Raw genomic sequence first — 24,230 nt, 5'->3', positions numbered from 1 at the left:
TTGCCTTTCTTTGTTGTCACAGATTGAGTCAGGGAACCGTTTAGGGCCTCTTATCCTAGGGGAAATTATGATGGGGCTTGACCATCTGAAACAAAATCCAGGTGGTTTTGTTAAAGGGTGTCCAATTGTGCTTCAACTTTGGTTATGCGAGAAATTCAAGCTGTCTAGACCACCTTTTCGAACTCCTTACCAAACCCGACATATTCGGGAGAGAGGCTTTTTTCCTATATTTCGTCAATGTTGCAATCATGGTGGATGGGTAGACGTCTTTGCCGTAGCTGATGTGGAATGGATCATTTCATTTCTCAACATAAATTCCATAACAATTAGCACTAGCAGGCGCAGAGGTGTTCAACTTCCAGGATTGTGTCGCGTCACATTCTATCTTCCTTGGAGATGCTTGAGACAAGCGGGCCAACTCCAACGACTCCTAGAGCTCCATGAGCTCCCAGTGGTACCTTGTACCACTTATGAAATTGGTAGTGTGGAAGCTCTTAGGGCGTCATCCCGTGTATGGCAATTTGCATGAATGCTTCCAGCACTTTCAGTCCTCGAAGATGATGTTCCAACCGCGTCCTATACAACATGGTTGTTGGAGGACCTCGAGGGTGATGCTTGAATAAATCCTTAGAGGGATTTCGTTATTTGTACTTCAGAATTTGTATTTTGTGTTTCCCTTGCTTATGTATTTTCAATTCTAAAAGAAGAAATTGTATCCGAAGGCATTGGTCTCTTGGGTATGGTGTATGTGGTTGTTGTTTCCATGGTTAAAAATGGATGTAATCTCGCCAAAAACCGAGAGAGTTTGTGTTATGATCAAATAATAATAAAAAAATGAATGTTTGTTGTAATCATATTTTGTTAAGTATTGCCTTGATCATGATCTTTTAATAATAATGAATATTTCTACATGACCCTTAAGCATGCAATGCAAACATGCATGAAATCTAATTTTTAACATGATACACATAACTATCTAGAGCTAGTAGGAGATTCACGTTTTTTTTTTTTTTTTTTTTGCGAATCCTATAAATACAACACCATACTAATCAAGCATAATACTTTTTTAACTGATCAAGGTTGGTGAAATGAACAAATTCATTTCCATAAAGATCCATCAATTTTACTGCTCCTGCTGGTGTAAGATGTTTGACCAGGAAAGGACCAGACCAGTTGGGCTTGAACTTTCCACGTGGATCATGAATCGGTGCTCGATTTTCCTTAAGTACCAAATCTCCCTCTTGGATATTCCTTTCCCTGACCTTTTTATTAAAAGCCCGAGCAATGCGTCTTTGATGAATTTGAATGTTGTGAAGGGCTTGTAACCTTCGTTCACTTGCCAAAGAAAGTTCATCATATCGTTCTTTAAACCATTGTTCTTCAGATATCTCGCTTTCATTCATTACGCGAAGCGATTGAATCTCCGTTTCGATTGGAAGAAGCGGATCCATTCCATATACCAAAGAATATGGAGTAGTCCCAGTTGGTGTTCGAATGGAAATTCTGTATCCCCAAAGTGCGTAGGGAAGTTTATCGGGCCATTCTCGAGCCCTATCTGTCATCTTGGCGATTATCGTCTTGATGGTTTTGTTAGCTGATTCAACAGCTCCATTGGTTTGAGGACGATATGGTGATGATTGGTGATGTCTGATTTTGTACTTCTCAAGGGTTTCTTTGAGATGGCCTTCAAATTGCGAACCATTGTCGGAAATAATTTCAAAAGGTACCCCATACCGACATATAATGTTATTGATTACAAATTTTGAAACTTGTTTTGCCCCTAGTTTCGAATATGATGATGCCTCCACCCATTTCAAAAAATAATCGACAGCAACCAATATATATTGATGCCCGTTCGAAGCTTTAGAATGTATTTGCCCAATGATATCTATGCCCCAGCTGGAAAAAGGCCATGGAGAAGTAAAATTATTCAGGCTAACTGGCGGCATATGATTAAGGTTTGCAAATAGCTGACATTTTTTGCATGTTCCTACGAAATGGATGAAATCACTTTCCAAAGTGGTCCAACAATACCCTGCTCGCAGAATCTTCCGAGCAAGCATTCGTTCATTCATGTGAGGCCCACATTCTCCCCCATGTACCTCTTCCATGATCCTTTGTGTCTGCTCCCCATCGATGCATAATTGCAAATTTCCATCGAAACTCTTATGATACAACAAACCTTTCAATATTGTGAAATGAGAAGCTAGCCTTCGAATAGCCAATTGATCCTTCTTGTGACTTCCTTCAGGATATTCTCTATCAATTAAATACTTCTTAACATCAGTATACCAAGCATCCTCATCATCTTCTTGGGTTAATAAAGCAATTTTTGGTTTAAAATTAACCACTGGAATTTCTTTTTCTACAATTGTTACCGACTGTACCTTCACATCATCGTCCCAAGTTAAATTTTCCGCCAGATTTGCCAAAGCATCGGTGAAACTGTTTTGTTCGCGAGGGAGATCTTTGAACTCTATTTCTTCAAAGAATGGGATAAATTGTTGAAGATACTCCGTGTACATTTGCAACCTTTCGTCCTGAACTTTCCAAGCTCCAATAGTCTGGGAAATTATGAGATAAGAATCACTGTATACTGTGAGATTTTTTTGCACCAGCTACTAATGCCGCTTTGATTCCATAGATGCAGGCTTCATATTCAGCCGTGTTATTCGTCGTTGGGAAACTAAGCTTCACAACGAAGGGAATATGTACTCCTTATGGATCAATCAATAATACTCCTGCACCATTGCCCCTTCTATTTGAGGCTCCATCGAAATACATCTTCCATTGTGACGTACTAAGACAGAAAATATGTTCATCTAGAAAATCATCATCAAATTCATCACCCGATATAGGTCCATCAGCCAAAGCTTCAGATATAGCCCTCCCTTTGACAGACTTTTGATTCACACACTGAATGTCAAATTCTTACAATGTCGCATGCCACCTTGCTATTCTTTCACTCAAGATTGGCTTCTCAAAAATGTAATTGATTGGATCTAACCTCGAAACCAGATAAGTAGTATGTGCTTGCAAATAATGTCGAAGCTTCTTTGTTGCGTAAATAAGGGCAATGCAAGCTCTTTCTAAAGGAATGTATCTAGTTTCATACTCAAGGAACTTTTTACTGAGGTAGTAGATAGCTATTTCCTTCCTTGTACCCTCTTGGTATTGTGCCAAAAGAGCTCCCATGGTGTTTAGGGTAATCTTACCCTGCCGCGTGGCCCAATCAGAAGCTGACACGTGTTAGCCTCCGATTGGTTTAAAATGAACTAATCCCTACTTGACACGTGTCATTCCAGAAAGCAAGGGAAAAGGCGGCCTTCAAGCCCAAATCCCGAGAATGCCGCAAAACGGCGCAGCCCACCAATGATTAGGGTTCAGTGACCTAATCAGGGGCACAATTCCCAAAGACCCTATAAATAGGGAGATATCCCTCATTTCGAGGACACGTTTTTTTACCATTCATTACCTCTGCATTCTCTTACATCAGAGAAACACCTGAGCTTGGAATCCAAGCAGATTCCCACCTAAATTTCCGTACTCTTTATTCCTTTTCAAGTTACTAACTTGACCGTCGGAGGCGGAGCTCCAATCACCCGGAGTCTCCGTTATTTTGCAGGTACAGCTCGGCCGGATCATACTTCGTGTTGTAACTCTCCCGAGGGACAAAAACACCCAAAACATTTGGCGCCGTCTGTGGGGAGAGTACCTCGAAGATGGTTCAAGAGTTTGTGCCACCTAACCGTCTGGGTGAAGACCCAAAAGTTTTTACAGACCATGAGGAGGATGAGGATCCTCAGGTCGAAACCTCTACAGCCGAGGATGGCTCTCTCAGAGTCAAGCGCATCCGGCCCAGAGAGACTCTGGAGCGGGGCGCCTCCTAGGCGGGTCCGAGCAGACCCACTGGGCAGCCGGAAGGGGCAACCCAAACGGCAGCTAGATCAGCCCCTGTCACCCGAGACGAACTCATGAGGTTCATGACTAGTTTCAAGGGTGAAATTACAGAGCTGATCACAAAAAGCCGGGCTGGCCCAAGTAAAGGTCAGTCGGCTAAGAAGACTCCTCCAGAGAAGGGGAAGTCAGTCAGAAACCGGCAGCCCACTCCTCATCCAAAGGAGAAGGCAGCCGGGACCATTGATTGGTCGAAGATTCTCCTTCCTGGGAGGAACACCAATAACACTCGCCGGCCCCAACAGCCGGTGAGAAGTAAAAAACCAACTTCTGATGCCCGGGAAATTATTAACCAGAAGAGAAATCAATCGCTGTTTGAGTCAGCTTTAACGTCGAACTTTCCAGACAGCTTCAACAACATTTCTGCAGGGAGTGCACCCTCCTTGCATGAGAGTCAGTCGGGCGGTAATACCGTCCATTCTGGCCCTCATATGATTGGAGCTGTCCTGTATGTGCCTTCTCCGGCTTACGGGCAGTATCCTCTTCACTTCATGCAACCGACCTTCTATGGGGGTCAGGCGGCATATCCAAATGTCCAGCCATTGGACTGGCAGCTTCGTCTGCTGCGCCTGGGTGAACAACCTTCTGCGTTCACTCGGGAGATAACCGAGGCGGCATAGCCGTCCAAGGTTAAGAATGTGTTGGTTGGTACCTATGATGGCACCACCAATCCGGAAGACCACCTCATGGCTTACACCAACCTCATGTATCTGCAGGGGTTGGACGATGCCGCCTGGTGTCGATGCTTCCCGGCTACATTGAAGGGCATTGCCCAACAATGGTTTGGCAACCTGCCAGCCGGGTCCATAGACAGCTTCAGGAAGCTTGCCTTCCTGTTTGCTTCCAACTTCTCAATGAACATCCCTGCTAAGAAAACGAGCCTTGATTTGAGCACTGTTAAGCAGGGAAAGAAAGAAGGGCTGCGCTCATATGTCAGGCGGTTCAATCTGATAAGAATTCAGATTCAAGGACTGTCTGACGAGGTAGCTTTTACAGACTTTTTCAAGGGTCTGAGAGACGGGTCGACTTTTAAGTTCGACCTCGTCAGAAAAGGGGCTTTCACCTTACAGGCGGCCCTGAGGGAGGCGGAAAGCTACATCCAAGCTACCGACCTCTGCTCTCCTGGTAGCCAGTCGGACTCTAAGAAGTCCGACAAACAGAAAGTCAGCCGGTCAGCTCAGCCGACCAAAAACAAAGAAGAGAGCAAGAAAAGAAAAGAAGTATGGGCGGTTACTGAGTCTGACCAGCCGTCCCAGAAGAAAAAGAAAGAGTTTAAGCCGTACGTCCCCAAGTACGAGTTTAACAAAGATTGCAACTCCATCCTCATGGAGGTAAAGGACCGGCTGTCCATTGAGAAGCCGAATCCTATGAAGAGTTCCGTCCAGTCACGGAACAAAAATAAATTTTGTCAGTTCCATGAGGAAGTTGGCCATGACACCAACGACTGGTTTAGTCTTCAGGGGGCGTTGGACCGTCTAGCTGACAAAGGGCTGCTAAAGTCCTACATTTCTAAGTCCCCAGCCGGGGCAAAAAAGAAAAACAAGGGTCAGTCCTCCAAGACTACCCCCCAGCATGCTAGTAGCTCGGATACCGACAAGGAGCCGGTCTACACCATAGCAGGCGGGTTCTCATGTGGTGGCCCTACCATCCGGGGCACCAAGAGCCATCTTCGAAAGATGGACAAAGATGATGATGAGCAGGCGGAAGCCAGCTCCTCCTTCCCAGACGTGTTGATCACCGGTCGTTATCGAATGTAAGGTTGCCAACCAGCTGGTTGGGCGGATCCTTATAGACACCGGCAGCTCATCAGACATCATCAGCCTCCGGTGCCTGCAAAAGCTGAAATACAACGTCGGCAGCATGCATCCGGTCACCCACCCCTTGGTTGGTTTTGGAGGTGGGATGGTCTACCCAGCCGGGAGAATTGACTTACCCATCCGGCTGGGAGAGAAAGGCCAGGGACGACATATGGTCGTCAGATTCTTGGTCGTTGAGGAATTGACCGCCTATAACATCATCCTTGGCAGGCCAACCCTCAACGTAGCCAAGGCCGTAATCATCCCGTCTCTCATGCTCATCAAATATGAGAGGGATGACGGCTCTGTTGGTTCCTTGAATGGGGATCAGAAGACGGCCCGAGAGTGTTATCTCTCAGCCGTCCGAGATACAGTGACCCCAGGCGGCCAGGAACCAATAGACCTTGACAACGTCAAGGATGCCAACCCAGTTCCCGCCCCATCAGCAGCCGGGAAGAAAAGAAAGGCTCCCCTGCCGGTGGAGGTGAAGAAAGAGAAAAAATAGCAATCATTGACCGGTGAACGGTCAGACGAGCTCCGTCCCCAACCGGCTGGTGAAAGCATTGATCTCGTTCTGGACGACAGCCGTCCAGAACGTACTGTTAAGGTTGGGACGGTAGCTCATGCTACCTTGGGTGCAAGCTTGCACCTTCTGTTGAAAGAATTCAAAGACATTTTTGCCTTTGAAGTGGAAGAGATGCCAGGCGTCAGCCCGGATCTTGCTGTCCACAAGCTCGCCGTGGACCCCAAAAAGAAGCCCATCCGGCAAAAGAAAAGAAACCACGGCGAGGAAAGAAGTCAGGCGGCAGCTGCCGAAGTCAAAAAGCTGCTAGACGCCAGGTTCATCCGGCCCTGTAATTTTCCCGACTGGGTGGCCAATGTGGTCCTTGTTAAGAAACCGAATGGGACCTGGCGCATGTGTGTTAACTACACAGACCTCAACAAGGCGTGTCCAAAGGACAGTTACCCGCTTCCAAAGATCGACAGTCTGGTCGATTCAACAGCCGGTCACGCCTTGATGAGCTTTATGGATGCCTACTCCGGCTTCCATCAGATACCCCTGTGGAAGAAAGATCAAGAGAAGACGGCCTTCGTCACTGATCAGGGGCTATTTTGTTATACTGTGATGTCGTTTGGCTTGAAAAATGCGCCTGCCACTTTCCAACGGATGATTAATACGGTCTTCATTAATCAGATTGGGAGGAATGTGGAGGCGTACATTGATGACATGATAGTCAAATCCAAGCTACAGACGGATCACCTTGCTGATCTCCGAGAAACATTCACCACCCTCAGGCGACATAAGGTTATGTTAAATCCTAAGAAATGCGTCTTTGGTGTTGAGTCTGGGAAGTTTCTCGGATTCCTGATTGATCAAAGGGGGATAGAGGCTTACCCTGAAAAGATACAGGCGGTGATAGACATGAAGTCACCCCGTTCTGTCAAGGAAGTCCAGAGACTCACCGGTTGCCTGGCCGCCTTGGGGAGGTTCCTCAGCCGGTCAGGCGACAAATGCCTCTACTTCTTCCAAGCAATCAGGAAGAAGACTAGATTTGAGTGGGGGGATGATGCTGAGGCGGCGTTCCAGAGGTTGAAAGAGCATTTGCACTCTCTGCCTAGGTTGGTCAATCCTTTGCCTAGAGAGACGTTGTATATGTACTTAGCCGTCTCAGACCATGCCCTCAGTGCCGTTCTCCTTACTGAGAGAGACGGCGTGCAGCTCCCGGTTTACTTCATTAGTCATGTTCTTAAAAATGCTGAACTCCGGTACCCCATGGTTGAGAAATTTGGCCTTGCTTTGTATATGGCATTCAAAAAATTGAAGCCTTATTTTTTGGCACATCCGGTGGTGATCTATACGGACCAGCCACTCAAGCGGCCGATGTCTACCTTGGACTCATCCGGGAGAATGTTGAAATGGGCTATTGAAATGCAAAGTCTTGAAATCACTTACGAACCAAGAAAGGCAGTGAAAGGTCAGGCGTTTGCCGAATTCATTGTAGAAATGACTTGTCCGGTGGCTCCGGATAATCTTGATCAGGTTTGGAAAGTGTATGTAGATGGGAGCTCTACAAAGAACGGCTGTGGTGCAGGCGTAATTTATGAGTCTCCTGAAGGAGACAGATTTGAATATGCACTGCGCTTCAAGTTTCAGGCCTCTAACAATGAGGCGGAATATGAAGCCCTGCTAGCCGGCATACGCATGTGTAAGGCGGCAGGGGCCATGAAAATTGACGCCTACTCTGATTCTCAATTGGTTGTTAGCCAGTATGAGGGAAGTTATGAGGCTACCCATTCGGCTATGATTAAATATCTTCAGGCAGTCAAAGAAGAGACCAAGGCACTTGAGGAATTCCGGCTGAATCAGGTGCCTAGGTCGGAAAATAACCAGGCGGATGCATTGTCGAAACTAGCATCTTCCGCCTGCCATGATACGCCTCGGTCAGTCTTCTGGGAAGTTCTTGAAAAGAGAAGCATCTATGAGGATCCCGTTGGAACTCTAGACCGAAGCTCTACCTGGATGGATGGCATCCGGGCCTATCTCTCAGACGGTACACTTCCTGATTCGCCACAGGAAGCAGCCGTCCTGAAAAAGCAAGCTGTAAGATTCGAGTTGAAAAATGGAGAACTCTTCAAGGCGGGGTTTCTAAAGCCTTTGTTGAAGTGTGTCACCCCAGAAAAGGGGAAAGAAGTTCTCAAAGACTTGCACTCAGGATTCTGCGCCTCTCACATAGGCGGCAGGTCCCTAGCCGTCAGAGCCAGACGACATTACTTTTGGCCCACTCTTGAAGCAGACGCCAAGGAATTGGTGAAAAAATGTGACAAGTGTCAAAAGTTTGGAAAACTTATTCACCGTCCGGCTACTAATCTGACGGCCATCCACAGTCCAATCCCGTTTGCAAAGTGGGGCATGGACATTTTAGGTCCTTACACGCCTGCTCCAGGCGGAAAGCACTATATCTTGGTGGCTGTGGATTATTTCACCAAGTGGGTTGAGGCTGAGGCGGTCAAAAACATCAAGACCTCAGACGTCATTTCCTTCATTTGGAAGAATGTTATCACCCGGCACAGGGTACCCATGTCTATGGTGTTTGATAATGGTCCTCAGTTTGAGACGCCTCAGCTAAAAAATTGGTTGGGAGATCAGGGGATCTCAAGTTATTTTGCATCTGTAGGCCGGCCCCAAGCAAACGGCCAAGTTTAAGCTTTCAACAAACTCATCTCAGACGGCATTAAAAAGAAAATAGAAAGAGCCGGTGGCTTATGGGCAGAAGAATTAATCCATGTCCTATGGGCCATCCGGACAACAGCGAAAGGGGCAACCGGTGAAACCCCATTTCTCATGGTTTACGGTGCTAAAGCCGTCTTGCCCATCGAACATTACGAGCCGACTCTCAGAGTCATGATGTATGATGAAGAGGCAAATTGGGAAGCAATGCGCCTGGCATTGGATTCACTTCCAGAACGCCGGGGCAATGCCGCCTTGCGTCATGAGATTTACCGTCTGAGAATGACTAGAGCCTACAACAAAAAAGTACACAAGCGTCCTTTGAAAGTTGACGACTTAGTGCTACGAAAAATGGAGGCAACCGGTAGGGCCAATGAGTTGGGAAAGCTAACACCAAATTGGGAAGGCCCCTACCGGATCTATGAAGAAGTAAGGGACGGCACCTACCGCCTGGAGACCCCAGATGGTAGGCGCCTGCCTAGAACTTGGAATGTAGACAATCTAAAAAAGTACTACTTCTGAGAATGTAATTCTTTGTAAACAATGAGTCAATTATTGAAGATTCAGCCTTTGTTTGCAAAATTGAGTTATCGTTTGATTATCCATCCGGGTAATATCCAGGCGGATTCCCCATCTACCTAACTAAGTTCAATACTTAGTGAAGGTTACATTTATCCGCCTGGGTAATGCTCGGATCCCTTGTTTACTTAAGCTGGATACTTTGCTTGTTCAACTGCTTAACTGTCCGCCTGGGTAATACTCAGACGGATTCTCCATTTTTCTAACTAAGTTTGATACTTAGCATGATCCGCCTGGGTAATACTCAGACAGATTCTCCATTTTTCTAACTAAGTTTGATACTTAGCATGATCCGCCTGGGTAATACTCAGACGGATTCTCCATTTTTCTAACTAAGTTTGATACTTAACATGATCCGCCTGGGTAATACTCAGACGGATTCTCCATTTTTCTAACTAAGTTTGATACTTAGCATGATCTGCCTGGGTAGTACCCAGACAGACTCGTTTGATTAAAAAACTAAGTTCGATACTTAGTGAAAATTCAACACTGATTAAGAAACTAAGCACAAAAACGTTTAGTGGCTACACAACCGGTCTCAAACAAGACTAGAGGCTAAAATGGCCGGATGGTTGCTCTTTTTATAAAATCGCCTGTCCCAACATGGACAAAGGCGTCCGGCAACACCCCTCCGGGTGCAATCGTCGCAGAGAACAGATTATCTGTCGGTTCTACGTATCCATGCAGACGGCAAAAATTGAACGACCGAATTGGTCAACTCATAGCCGTCTGACCGAAATAACCTACGAAGAACGAATAAGTCCCTAAATACCGGATGCCCATAGGCATCAGTCGGTCACCGGCTGAAGTTCTCACTTAGGTTATCCATTCCAAAATTGCACCTCACCCCAATTGGGGCAAGAGTTCAATGGCTATGAAATCTCTACCAAGACGGGCGTAACCCGTCTGGGTAGTGACCGAAACGCTTGTGGGTGTACGGCTGTGCACTTGGTTTGGGGCAATCACTACTGTGATTGATTGACTTACAAACATATCATGCTCTTTGCAGCATCAGACGTTTTCAAGCCAATCAACCAGCTCCAACTGAAACCAATCACACAGCCGTCCAGGGGCAAGGATAGCCAGACTATTGACTAGTTAGGCAAAGAATCGCCGCATGCTTTTCATAAGATAGGCAAAAATTAAAAATTCAAATGCAAAATAATCAAAACCGACTTAGTCGGTGCAATTCATAAAAGTTCATCCAACCAAACGGTTGGAATGGATCAAATGTTAACCGGACCTCGTCCGGGAGAAAGAAATTGTTAATTAACACGGCTCCACAGCCGGTAAATACAAGAATACTCGGCACGCAGGCCGGAAAAAGCAAGTTTTGGCATACAGCCGCTGAATAAGAGAAAAAGACAAAAGCAAAGATTGGCATACTGCCGCTGAAAAGTCACTTCTGGCCTGCAGACGGAGCCTCCTGGTTCTCCCCCTTCTCCTCATCATCTGAGAGAATTTGATGTGCTTTGCCGGGACCAGGAAGCTCAGGCGCGGACGGCTCATTATTGCTGAGCCAGGCTTCAAAGGAGGCAGGCTCTGGCTCACCTTGCTCTCTCAAGTACACCACGTACTCGGCATAGCTGTGTGCCATTGTCCAGATGCTATAATCAGCGTCTGGATACAAGGCAGCCCAAGCAATCTTCATACGGGCGTCGTTGTCAGCATCACTTTCAGCAACAAGGCGGTTTTGCTCCGCCTCTAAGGTTGTTGCAAAGTTCTTCTGAGCTTGAGCAGCATCCTTCTCCAGCCTCTCAACCCTGGATTTCAGTTTGCCAAGGTCCGCCTGGGCCTTCTTGAGCGCCTCTTCAGCCTGTTTGGCGCTCTCGTCTACTTTCTTCTGGGCCTCCTCCGCCCCCTTCTTGGCCGTCTCAGCATCCGTTACCCGCTGGTCGGCCGCCTTCAGATCTAGCTCCAGCTGCTGGATTTTAGACGCCTGTGTCATAATTATTGCTTTAGTTTCAAGTTCATTTACGATAGTTGAGTGGAAAGCAATATTATCAGCGTCTATGGCGGACTTCTTGGCCTTTTTTACCTCTTCCCGTTTGCGGGAATAAGGACGTTTGAGCCTGTCCACCCGCAGCATGGCCTGCAAAAAGCAGGCGGGATAATTACTTGAAAAAAAAAATAATAACATTGAATTGACAAGTTTCTTACCTCAGCCAGAAGGGATAGAATGCGTTCAAGATTGAACGTCTCTATCCCAGGGATATTGTCCTTATCCCTCTTCCGGACGGCATCCAGCATGGCCTTGGCGTGCATCTGGACGTCTGGCCAGCGGGGAGATTGATCTGCACCACAATCAATACGTGATGAGTGCGAAACTAAGGCAGCACCTATCTGTTGCCGACCGTCTAAGGAGGACGTCTGTTGGGAGTGGGATTTCACCCGTAAAGGCCACCCCAGCTCAAGCGGGGATTCAAAAGGGTTCTTACCTTCAGAGCCGGCCAAGCGGGAAACGCTTGCAGGCGTGGTGAACCCCGTGGCTGCTGAGGGGTTGGCAAGATCAAGGCACAGGCTGCCGCCTACCTTCTCGAGTCGCCCCGCTATCCGCATCGTCTTAGCCCCGGCTGAGGCGCCAGGAGTTGACGCAGAGGCAGACTTTTTCATTTTATTGAGAACGACTGGGGCCTCCTCTCTAGCCCGTTTGAGATTCTTCTCAAACAATTTCCCAACTTCTCCCCCCTGTGAAAATAAACAAGTAAAGGTTAGTATCCGGGCAAGACAGTTTATAAAATAAACTTAAGAAAGGGTCAGGCGCTCAATACCTTGGCCCTGAGCTCGGCCGTAGCTTTCTCCGCAAGCTCTTTGCGGATGGCTGCAGAAGACCGCTTGGGAGTTTTCTCCGTCTGCAGCATGTTTAGTGCTTCTTCTGCAAAAAGAAAGAAATTGGTCAAAATCATAAATCAATACCGATAGAAAAATACTACAGACGGTATGAACTCAGGTGCATACGTTTATTAAACATGTGCCCTAGCCCGCAGGCGGCTAAGAAACATTCATCCCTGAACCAGTCGCTCTTGGGAATCCAGTTTTTAGGGACTTTTATTGTTTCCCCGGTTGACAGAGTTGCGTCTGTGAGGCCGAAAAAGTCTGCCTCAATTATTTTGTCAAAGTCTTCCTCTGGGATCCGGGGAAGAGCGCACTTCCTGCCCAACAAGTCAGGCTTCTTATTGTATAGACGGAATTCATAGTTTTCCCGTCTGGTTGGGGCTGACATCAGGTAGAACCTGTGTTTCCTGCCATCGAATTTGGAGACCTTGTCCAAGGTCATCATATATTGCGGCTGCGTGGTTAGAGTGTACCACACCCTCCAGCCGCCTGGGCTCCTACTGAGGTAGTGCATGCTTGCAAAAGCCTCCCAGCCGGGGTTAAGCCCTTGGAACTCGCAGGCGGCAACATACCCCAAAATGTTGGTCCAGGAGTTGGGGGTAAGTTGCCAGAGCCTAAGGCCGTAGCCTCTCAAAATTGCCTTCACCGCCTGGTGAAGGGGGAAGCGAAGGCCGGCTTTGAACGCCGCCTCATAATAGCCAAAATAGTTGTTGGCGTTCTCTTGATCATCCCCCCAAGCGATGGTGCCCAGCTCAGGCGGCACCCGGATCTTATACCCGTCTCCAAGCGGGTGCATTTTCTTAAAGTTCTCTAAGTTCTCCCCCATTTGGATCCGGTCTTTGGAGGAGACGTGGATGCTGAAGGGATCGTCCTTCTCACTCCACTTTTTCCTTTCTTCCTCCTCGCTATCCGGAAGAGGGGGCAAGTCATCGCTGCTCTCAGAGGTAGAGGCAGAGCTGTCACTCTCCGTCTCCCCCTCACTTTGGTCCATGGGGGCAGAGGCGGCCTCGTCGCCGCCTTGGTCACACTCTAGAAAGAGTCAGCAGGGGTTGAAGGGGCGCGCGGAGGGGATCTCTCCAGAGCCGTCTGGTCTCCCTGACCAGACGTTTCTCCCTCAGGCATTTGGCCGCCTGAGCCTTCGCTTCTGTAATTTGGATCAGTGGTCGTCTGCATTGTCCGAGCCATGGTGTCCTGCACAGACACATAACTGGTCGGAATCCATGGCAAAGGGTGGTCCCAACACCCCGAGCCGGCACTCCCAGTCCTAGACTCAGCCGTCCCTGGTGACCGGCTGGACTCTAACCTAGGCTGTGCCGTGTGTGTTGGTGATGCATCCATTTATTGCAAGAAATATGTACAAGCGGTGAAAAAAGAAAAGAGCTGAGAGAGACAGAGACGGTACCTTTGGATTTGATATCTGAAGGAAGGCGGGTCCGGCTGGGTTGCGGAAGAACAAAGTTTCTTGCTCGCGCCTGACTCAAACGGATGACTTCTGCTCTCAAAGTTTTTCTCTCTAGAAAATTTTTGTAAACGTACAAAATTATGAGGGTAAAACGGCTAGATATAGAGGGTAAATATGGGGGCATTTCCGTAAATTACCGGTAAGGTGAACGGTTACTCTGTAACGGTAAAATTACCACCAACCGAAGCGTGACATGTGTCACAGATGCCACGTGGCGTGCCACATCACATCTGTGAGGGGCAAATGTTTAGGGTAATCTTACCCTGCCGCGTGGCCCAATCAGAAGCTGACACGTGTCGGCCTCCGATTGGTTTAAAATGAACTAATCCCTGCTTGACACGTGTCATTCCAGAAAGCAAGGGAAAAGGCGGCCTTCAGGCCCAAATCCCGAGAATGCCGCAAAACGGCGCAGCCCACCAATGATTAGGGTTCAGTGACCTAATCAGGGGCACAATTCCCAAAGACCCTATAAATAGGGAGATATCCCTCATTTCGAGGACACGTTTTTTGACCATTTATTACCTTTGCATTCTCTTACATCAGAGAAACACCTGAGCTTGGAATCCAAGCAGATTCCCACCTAAATTTCCGTACTCTTTATTCCTTTTCAAGTTACTAACTTGACCGTCGGAGGCGGAGCTCCAATCACCCGGAGTCTCCGTTATTTTGCAGGTACAGCTCGGCCGGATCATACTTCGTGTTGTAACTCTCCCGAGGGACAAAAACACCCAAAACACATGGCTGTTTCCATAATAGTAAGATATAATATCAAGGGCTACCCCGGTTTCGGCGGCATTAAAACCGGAGGATAGGAGAGGTATTCTTTCATTGAATCAAATGAGGCTTGACATTCGTCATTCCATTTTGTAAGAACATTTTTTTTAAGTAACTTGAATATAGGTTCACACCGGGTTGTCAATTGCGATATGAACCTACTAATATATTGAATTCTACCAAGAAATCCCCGAATCTCCTTTTCCGTCCTTGGCGGAGGAAGCTCTTGTATGGCCTTTACCTTGTCATAATCAACCTTAATTCCGTCTTGACTTACGACGAAGCCTAGAAGTTTTCCCGAAGTTACTCCAAATACACATTTCTGAGGATTCAATCTCATATTGTATTTCCTAATTCTATCGAAGAATGATTTTAAAGCATCAAGGTGCGTCTCATGATCATGACTTTTGACAATCATGTCATCAACATAAACCTCCACAATATCGTGGATGAGGTCATGCAAAATCGTCGTTGGAGCCCGTTGATAGGTTGGCCCAGCATTCTTTAATCCAAAGGGCATTGCTCTATAACAAAAGGTTCCCCATGGGATAATAAAAGAAGTTTTGGACATGTCCTCTTCTGACATAAGTACCTGATTATATCCCGAGAATCCGTCCATGAATGAGAACATGGCGTGTCCAGCAGTGTTATCAACCAGAACATTAATGTGGGGCAAAGGAAAATAGTCTTTTGGTGATGCTGAATTTAAATCCCTAAAATCAATGCACACTCTAACCCTTCCATCTTTTTTAGGCACTACCACCACATTCGCCAGCCATTCCGGATGCTTAATTGGTTTGACGAAGTTGGCATCAAGCTGCTTTTGAATTTCCTCCTTAACTTTGAGACTAACTTCCGGTTTCATTCTACGAAGCTTTTGTTGCTTTGGATTGCTATCGGGATAGAGTGGTATACGATGTTCAGCAATGCTACGATTGACATCAGGCATATCAGCATAAGACCATGCAAACACATCTACATATTCTTTAAGTAATATAATAAATGCATTTTGTTCATCGAGGGAAAGGGAGGATCATATCTTGACTTCTTTTACATCATTATCCGTACCTATGTTTATAGTTATAGACTCTTCCATGGGTGTCACGCATGATTTAGGTTCATTGAAAAGTTCATTATTAGAAAATGCTTCATGATCAAGATCAATTTCTTGTACGCAAATATGTTTACAAGTAATTTTATCGATATCTTCATGATATGGGACATCAGGCAGTGTATGGATAGATGATTGGCTAGTTGATGAGCTATCGGTTTCATAACCGTCTGAGATAGAAGATTGAAAAGTATATAGTTTAGGGAAAAAAGGAATTGTTCTCGAGTTTCGGATCGGATATTGTTTTCAACTTCTGTTTTTATTGGAGTAATAAGCGTAATGGGATCCAATCGGACTTCATAATCAGAAATTGATGAAAACAAGCCTCTTAGAACTCCTTGCTTTAGATGGTCAGCCCAATCAAAATCTTTCTTAAATACTGGTTTCTTATCAAACCATTTCTTAATAAATTCTTCATTCCTTGCTTTTGCAAAGAAAATTTCTAACCCAGGGAGAATTTTCTCTTTATCCAAGTCATACCAAGGTTCAGGAAACTCATAAAATGGCTCAGTGTCATTTTGCAACACAAATTGCCCATTCAAGGTGAGAGAATTCTTTTTCATAACCTTAGAACCCATGTTCTCATCGAAGCCCAAACCATGACGATTTCGCTTATCGATTATTGGGATTGGGTGCCTCATGCCTTCACCGTTTCGTCCTAAACCAGCTCCTAGAACATAACCCATTTTCAACATCAATTGAAGTCCTCTAGTAAGTGTTTGTGGTATTGGATCTTGGATTTCTTGAATGGAATCCGAGGGTAGAGTAGATTTTCGAGTTTGGTTGGTCATTGGTTGGCAAAGGATACCTAAACATTACATACCGAAGATTAGGATTTCCTCCTTTTTTTTGAAAATAATTAAAAAAAAAGTAAACGATAAATGCAAAAATGCATGCGAAAAAAAAAAGATTTTGGTAAACATTTAAAGGACGTCTATTAAGTTAGATAAGTTAGTGGGGTGTTCATTTCCAAAAAAAAAACTTTTTAATTATTTCGGGTCGCGCCATAAGGCTGCCTACGTATCTCCAGATAGATTTTTTATATTTTCACATTTTTTTTCTTCTCTCTTTTTTTTGGAGAATCAGACCCGTCATAGTTCAAAACGGAAGAAGGAGGTTTTTTTTTTGAAACAGCTGCACTCGATCAGAGTTGCCTACGTACCCCAATAATAATGTGCGTGCAAGTACAATTTTGTGTATGATCATGAAATAGTGTTTTAGGGGATCAAGCTGTACGTAGTTCTTTGTACCAAAAGAAAACATAAAGAGAAAAAAAATGCTTGGTTTACGATTGTCATACTACCCCTTTTATTCATCCTTCTTGATGGAGGGTAAGATAGAGGTCACCATGTTGTTGTAGATGTTTCCTTTCCCATGTAGAGATTCCTTAGGCTTCAAGGTTTTCAACAGTCTTTCTCGAAGTCCGAGTAGTGACGAGCAATCAAAAGAGTGGGATCATCTTCGTGTGTCCAAAGGGAAAGGGAATTTATGGACACTTTCTGATTCGGGCAGGAAATTCCAGTTGTGCGCTTTATACACCAACGGAGGGCGTGACATTCGTTAGTATCATGGCCATGTAACTGATGATAGTGACAATATTTGTTGAGATTTGATCCAACAGGATCAGGTCCTGCTCGACGAGGTAGTGGCTTGATACGACCTTCTTCGAGTAGTTGAAGGAACAAATCATCTTGAGAGGCATGTGGCTGTGCCGGGCTTGTCTCTAGTGCGCTAGACTTAGGATGGGCCGGAGTGATGGTCCCACGATCAATAAGATCCTGGATTGCACATTTAAGGTCGTAACAAGTATCTGTTCTATGCCCATATAGATGACAATAACTTCAATATTGTCTCATATCGGTCCCATGTGGTGGTAATGAATACACATAGCTTTTTGCCCGAAGAATACCCTTTTTGCTCAAACAATCGTACACCACACTCAATGGTTCGTCGATTCAAGTGAATATCCTCCTGTTAGCTCTTTCACATTGAGGGTGCACCTTAGGCCTTCTTTCCTGTAGTCGATAGGCATCAATTTCGTAACCATGTCTCTCCATGTGCAAGAGATCGGCGTATTTGATGGAGACCATATGTCGATAATAAAAATCATTTAACTTTCTTAGCAATATCAACATAAACTCCCGATCAGTTATGGGAAAACGAAGTTGAGCCCGAATGTAAGAACATCTTGAAAAGAGATGTGAAAATGATTCCCGGTCACTTTGCTCCATATTCACTAGCTTCAGTTTTTCGGTGTCAGTCTGTCGAAATTCAAATGCCCAGTCACTGAATGCTTGAGCTATTTCTCCCTAAGAGCCTTTACTTGTTACCCCTGAGGTATAATACCATGATAACGCGGGTCCACCCAAACTTCTATTAAACAACATAGGAAGATGTTCTTCTGGAACATTTAAAGGGTATAAGGTGTTCACAAAGTTGTATAAATGGAGAATAGGATCTCCCAACCCATTGAACTTCTCAAACTGAGGAAGATTAAGATAACGATCTACATGCCTGTAGTTAGGGAAAAGAATCAACTCCTCCGGGTATACCAACCTTCTATAACACAGGACATCAAAATCCAAATCAAAATCCTCGGCCCTAGACCTCTTCCGAGATCCCTCATCATGTTTAAAGGATTTACTTGTCCAAGATTCTCCTCTAAAACAAGGATCGCTGTCTTTTGGAGTTTTAGGCTCCTCTTCTACCCCATCTTCATTGGACCAGTTTGTTCCACCTCTAGCTCCTTGGGGATTAACCTCATAATCATTGTCATTTTCTTGAAGCTCTTCTTCTGGATCTTCCTCAGTTTCTTCTTTCGGATCTTCCTCGGTTTCTTCGTCTTCCTCTAAGTCCTTTTTCCGTATCTTCCTCCGTTTCTTCTTCTTCTTTCCATGAGCTACTTGAATCAAATCCAATATTATGAATAGTGAATCCGTCTAATCGACTACCCTCTTCTTCATCTAAATGGAGCACTGATTTTCCAACACTAGAAACATTCATAACTTCTGGATTATCCACAAGTGTCACTGCACCATGATCTGTGAGCAGCTTCACCTTTTGGTGTAAGGTAGAGACTACCGCCCTTTTCTCATGAAGCCAAGGTCTACCGAGCAAAAGGTTAAAGCACGCTTCAATATCAATTACCACAAATTAAACATTTCTAGCCACTGGTCCATATTCCAAAAGTAACTCAGTTGACCCCAAAACGTCCCTTTTGGCATTGTCATAAGCCCTAACAACCTGTCTTGAAGGTGTCAAATCTTCTTTTTGATAACCGAGCTTCGTCATAACTCGATAAGGACATACGAAGATGGCAGAACCATTGTCAATAAGTACCCGGGGTATTGTCCACCCATGACATTTCACAGTTATGTGCAAAGAGTTGTTATGGTTGACACCTTCTGGGAGATCATCGTCGGTAAACATTAAAGTGTGGTCGGCTCCATGAATAAGTCCTACCATTTGATCCGGTGTTATAGATGCATCAATTGAAACTTCATTGAGATGTCTCAGAACAGCAGCCCGATGAGGTTGTGAATGAGTCAGTAACTTCCATATAGAAACATTTGCATTAACCTCCTTCATGCGCTTAATAGCATCATCTTCTTCCTTATTCACCTCTACTAATTCCCTGTCTTTTTCTTTCCTTCTCAGGGCTTCCACAGGGTTCTCATCTTCAAGATATGAAGGTTCAAAATGACGACCTGCACGAGTCAAATGGGCCACATGTAGATCTTCATCATCACTAAGATCATCAAGATAGATCGGACATTGAAAATTACTAGGGGTACTAAGGTGTGCCCCAGCATTTTTCTCAGCCATTGACAACAACGAGAGAGCATCCTCTTCATCATCTATTAGGTAAAATGCCCCATCATATCCTATAGTGGCGCAGACATCGGAGAACGAATCTCTATTGAAGATGACATCAAAACCCTTGCATGGCACAAGCTTGACCTTTTGCTGAGTGGAGTGATCATACACAACACACACATAATTCTCGGATAATGGCATCTCATACATTTGAGGGGTATTTCGAACCATTAGTAATGTTGGATCAATCTGGTTATTGGTAGTGGATATGGTGTTTATAGAGACAAGAGGCTTATGATTGGGGAGAGGATTATTAGTGATGCTTGGTTGTGTATTTTTAAATTTATCAGAGGGTGCCCCAACTAAAAGCCTTCCTCCATCTACTAGATCTTGAATACGGTGCTTCAATGCTGTGCAATTTTTAATGTCATGCCCAGGCCCTTGATGGAATTCACAGTGTTGGTTTGGGTTGTAACTGGGAGAAGGGTTTCTTGGGGGTGGCCTTGGGTTTAAAGGTTGAACAAGGTTGGCCTTTTTTAGTTTGGAGAAAGCTTGAGCATAGGTCATGTTCAAAGGAGAAAAATTCCTCTGCGGCTTGAGTTGGAATGCTGGTGCGACGCCGATATTGTGTATCAAGTTTGTTGGTTTTGAGGGTATTGAGTCGTTGTTATTGGTTTTCCTATTCCCCCCAAACTTAGGATTGTAAGAGGTGTTACTACTGCTCCCTTCATCCTTTTTGATATCTCCCTTTTTTATGGCATCCTCTACCAAAGTTCCTGTTGATATAAGGGCTTTAAATGACGGAAAATACTGGAAAGCCATTCGTCCTTGATAGACGGGAAGAAGATTCTTCACTATCATCTGTAATTATTCTTCCTCATTCGGCCTATTCACCATCTTTGCAGCCTTGTTTCTCCATCTAGTAATGAAGGCGGAAAACGTCTCATTAGGATTTTGTGCAGTTGTCTCCAACTCCCTCCTTGTTACATCGATCTCTTCATTATATTTGTATTGGCTAGAAAATTCTCGCACAATATCGGCCCACGAAGTTTTCTTTAAATTTTCCAGATTAAGAAACCAATGAGCGGCAGCCCCATCTAAATATTGCTGAAACAATTGCGCCATTAAAGGTTCATCAACACCCCAAGGACTCATAGCCCCTACGTATAATTTTCAGAAATTGGTGGGACTTCCTGTACCATCAAATCTCGTGAGATTCGGCATCTTAAACCTAGGTGGCAGTCGTGCTTTCGGAAATAAGGTGAGACCATGAATATCCAACCAAGGTTCTGCTTTGGTCATACCCTTCAGTACTTCCTTGAGCTTGAGAATATCTTCCTCAATTTTTGTAGGAGCTTCTCTATCACCATTTCCATCATCTAAATGTAATGGTGAAGCTACCTCTGAATCATGGTGAGGAGGAGGAGCACTTGCACTCTGTCTTAACAAACTCTGTATTGTTTGTTCCATAGTATCTTGACGATCAAGGATAGCTCGCATCATTCCTCGAAGATCATTGGATGGATCAGGGTTTAGCGAACTTTCATGGCCAGGAATCTCGGACATTTCGCTTGGTGGTGGAGAATGAATTTCCCTTGGCGTCGAATGACCCAGTGAGAAGGCTACTAAATCGGATTGTAATCTGTGAAAAGAGGTTTGTCGGACAAGCCTAGATCCTGTGCGGGTCCAGGTGGATTTCCTGGGTAAAAAGGAACATTGCAAAAAAAAAAAAAAAAAAAAAACTTCTTCAACAAGCTAAAAAAAAGAAGTAAATAAAAGATTTTTTCTTAAAAAAAATGAACACCCCTTTTTTCTAAAAAAAAGAAAGGTTTTTTTTTTCAAAAATAAAATAAAATATTAAAAAAAATATATTGGACCCCTACTACGAGGATTCCTTGCGTGTTGAACACACCATTGGTTACTGGCTTATAAAAAACTAAAACTTGAACAAGGATTATTCACCCAAACTTCTTCTCTCTCTAAAATCTCAAGTGTTTTCTTTTGAGATTTGCTTACTTTGCTTAAATTTAAGTTATGGATCCTAATGCCTCACGCGTTAGAGATTTAATTCACTTCTTCTCTGACACTTCGCGCTCCTCCCTCCAAGAGTTACGAGAAAGAGAACGCAACAAGATTCTTAGTTCAATACGGCCAGAAGATCATCCATCTCAATTTTCTAGGGAAAACCTCTCTCTCCCTTATGATCAAAAATCTACAGCTATCCCACCTTCAGTTCCTCAAGTGAAACTTGCACTAGTGACTGGTCCACCCCAGGTATTCGAGATAAATAACTCTTCAGAGTCACTTTCCTTATTTGTGGCAGATACAATGGTGCTAGCTATGTCTCTATTTCTACGTTTCTCTGAAGACTCGTTTTACCCTATCATAGCTACTATAAGCCAACAAAAGCTCCCATTCGCTAGCCAACTCGTAGAGAGTCCGAACCTGCCATCACATTTCCCTTTTAATCTTCCCATGTACTCATCTCTCAGGTTACTGTTTTGGGATGCTCGTGGGTACTGTACGAGTCAAATATTACATAATATCTCCCTATTACACAAAACCCATATTCCTACTTGTTTGGTCTTACTCATCTCTAATTTGTCAATTGGCAAGGAGGTCTCTGAAAACATAGATGTAACAAGGTCTTGTATTCTTGCGGGGCATAATTCTCTCCCATCAACTCTATTCCTATGGAGTGACACGTGTTTCTTTTCACTCACTCGATTGTCTGAAGGATCAATAGCCATATCGGCTTACAATACCCCTCATAGTATTTATTCTGGGACTTCCTCACGCCAAGGGAGAGGCCCACCCCAAAGCTCAGTTAATCATCCCTGGTTGGGTATATCAGACTTCATAACCTACAATCACTTAACAATGATGATGGGTGGTCCTTCAAACTATCGAGAATCTAGGGAGAATTTTCTTCAAAAACTACCTTCGCGTCATAGGCGTTACGTATCTCGTCTCCCTGAGACTTTATGGTCAATAGGTCAAAGGAGTCTCTTCATAATAATAGATAGATTAACTAAGGCATTGTCGACTACTCCTTGGTCACAAGAAGATCCTCATACTCTATCTCTAGCAGCCTTATCGGATGGCTCAGATGGATGTAGAGGTAGGTATATATTGCGAGAACCCGGGCATGTTTGGAAGTTTGGTTTTTGGTTCAAGGCTTAGAGGACCTAGCTTTTCCTTTTTCTCGCTTTGTTTACTGCAAAATGGATTGCAAAAGGCTCGCTCTCTAGAGGTGAAACAATTAAAAGTAGTGATGGACGTTAACCGCTTCATCTCATCTCTATCTAGGCTTGATGTCTACCCAACAAATACCGAGCAAAAGTTATGCGACATACTACTCCTAATGCGCTCTCGTGGTTGGGAAGTTAGTATTCGACATTCCCCTCAAGACATGCTTCGAGGAGTCTTCCTTATGGTTGATCATCGCCAAGGGTTTACTTGGGGTCAAACAGAGGTGTTCGAAGCTCCACCGTCTCCTGAGATTCAGTTAGGGCCTTTTTGACTTTTGCATTATGTATTTTTTTTATTTACTGTTATGGTTATATCACTATGTAAATATGAATTAATGTTCTTATTCGTCTATTTTCCACCTCATGATGAAGGAAAGCAAAATAAATAAATAAATCAATAAATAAATAAGTGAATCCTGCAGCAATAACAAACTGTTAGTGGCCGGGCCCGAAGGCTGCCTACGTATTCCTGAGTGCGGAAATGTGCTGAGTGTAATGTGATTCAGGAAATTAGGCCTATCGTAGTTCGACACAATAAGGAAACCAACTTTTAAATTTTTGCGACTGCACTCAAAGCGAGCTGCCTACGTACCCTGTTACAAGATTTTTTTCATTTTTTTTTAATTTTTCATTTTTTTTCAGGGATCAAGTCGCTCGTAGTTTGCAACAAAAAAAAACTTTTTCAAAAATAACTTTAATGATGTTGTAAGGTTTTGATGATTGTGAACAAATGATGATTATCTAACTAATATGTGTATTGAGATGTGCATGAACAAGTCATGAAGCATGAAGATGATTGAGTACAGGTTAGATCATCATTGAAGATGGTTCCCTACATACAATGTATGGATCGTGCTTGAGTTCCTCAAGGGGAACATAAAGAGAAGAAGTATAAAAGTACAAACGTATTGTTAGACTTTACATGCAGTTCCTAAGAAGAATGAGAACATGTTCTTTGCAAGGAATGAGCAGCAATTCCTCAGGGGGAACAAGTAAAGAGAAGTTCCTTCGCGGGAGTAGAAGCTTCAGAGTAGAAGTTTCATCAGAGAAGAGAAGTTCCTTTGCAGGAACAGAAGCATCGGAGTAGAAGCTTCATCAGAGAAACATGAAGACAGAAAAATAGGAGTATATTTTTCTAGGAATCATGTAAGTATGTTGGACAAGAGAAATTGTCTGGAACAAGCCTAAGGAACTACATTGGAACTTCAGTCGGTAAGGAACTTAGTGTTGATGACCAGTAAGTTCCTTACTAGTCTGTCTAGAATTCATTTATAGAAGGAACACGAGTTTGCACAGCACTTGTAGTCAGTTTTCCACGTTAAATAGTCATTGCATTATGTTTGCCTACTTTATAGGAAGTTAGTTTTGACTTAGTATTAATATTTATTATTAGATTTTATTTTATAAAAGATAAGTTTTT

General features: G+C 44.3%; 2 protein-coding genes across 2 annotated transcripts; both read right to left on the bottom strand.

Moving 5' to 3' along the window:
• Positions 1-1,049: 1,049 nt before the first annotated feature.
• Positions 1,050-16,429, bottom strand: LOC145640281 (uncharacterized). The gene is made up of 6 exons (XM_081691581.1): positions 16,069-16,429; positions 15,701-15,913; positions 14,874-15,607; positions 2,740-2,901; positions 2,012-2,564; positions 1,050-1,684 (listed from the first exon to the last, which is right to left on the bottom strand). Exons 1-6 carry the CDS (start codon positions 16,427-16,429, stop codon positions 1,050-1,052), a joined length of 2,658 nt encoding a protein of 885 aa, XP_081547707.1.
• Positions 16,430-18,896: 2,467 nt separating this feature from the next.
• On the bottom strand, positions 18,897-20,381 carry LOC145640280 (uncharacterized). Its single transcript, XM_081691579.1, has one exon. It carries the CDS (start codon positions 20,379-20,381, stop codon positions 18,897-18,899), a length of 1,485 nt encoding a protein of 494 aa, XP_081547705.1.
• Positions 20,382-24,230: the final 3,849 nt, after the last annotated feature.

The sequence above is a fragment of the Chenopodium album genome, chromosome 7 (genome assembly GCF_948465745.1).
Source record: "Chenopodium album chromosome 7, dcCheAlbu1.1, whole genome shotgun sequence".
Classification (NCBI taxonomy): Eukaryota; Viridiplantae; Streptophyta; class Magnoliopsida; order Caryophyllales; family Amaranthaceae; genus Chenopodium; species Chenopodium album.
This window is presented reverse-complemented; position numbering and strand designations above follow the sequence as displayed.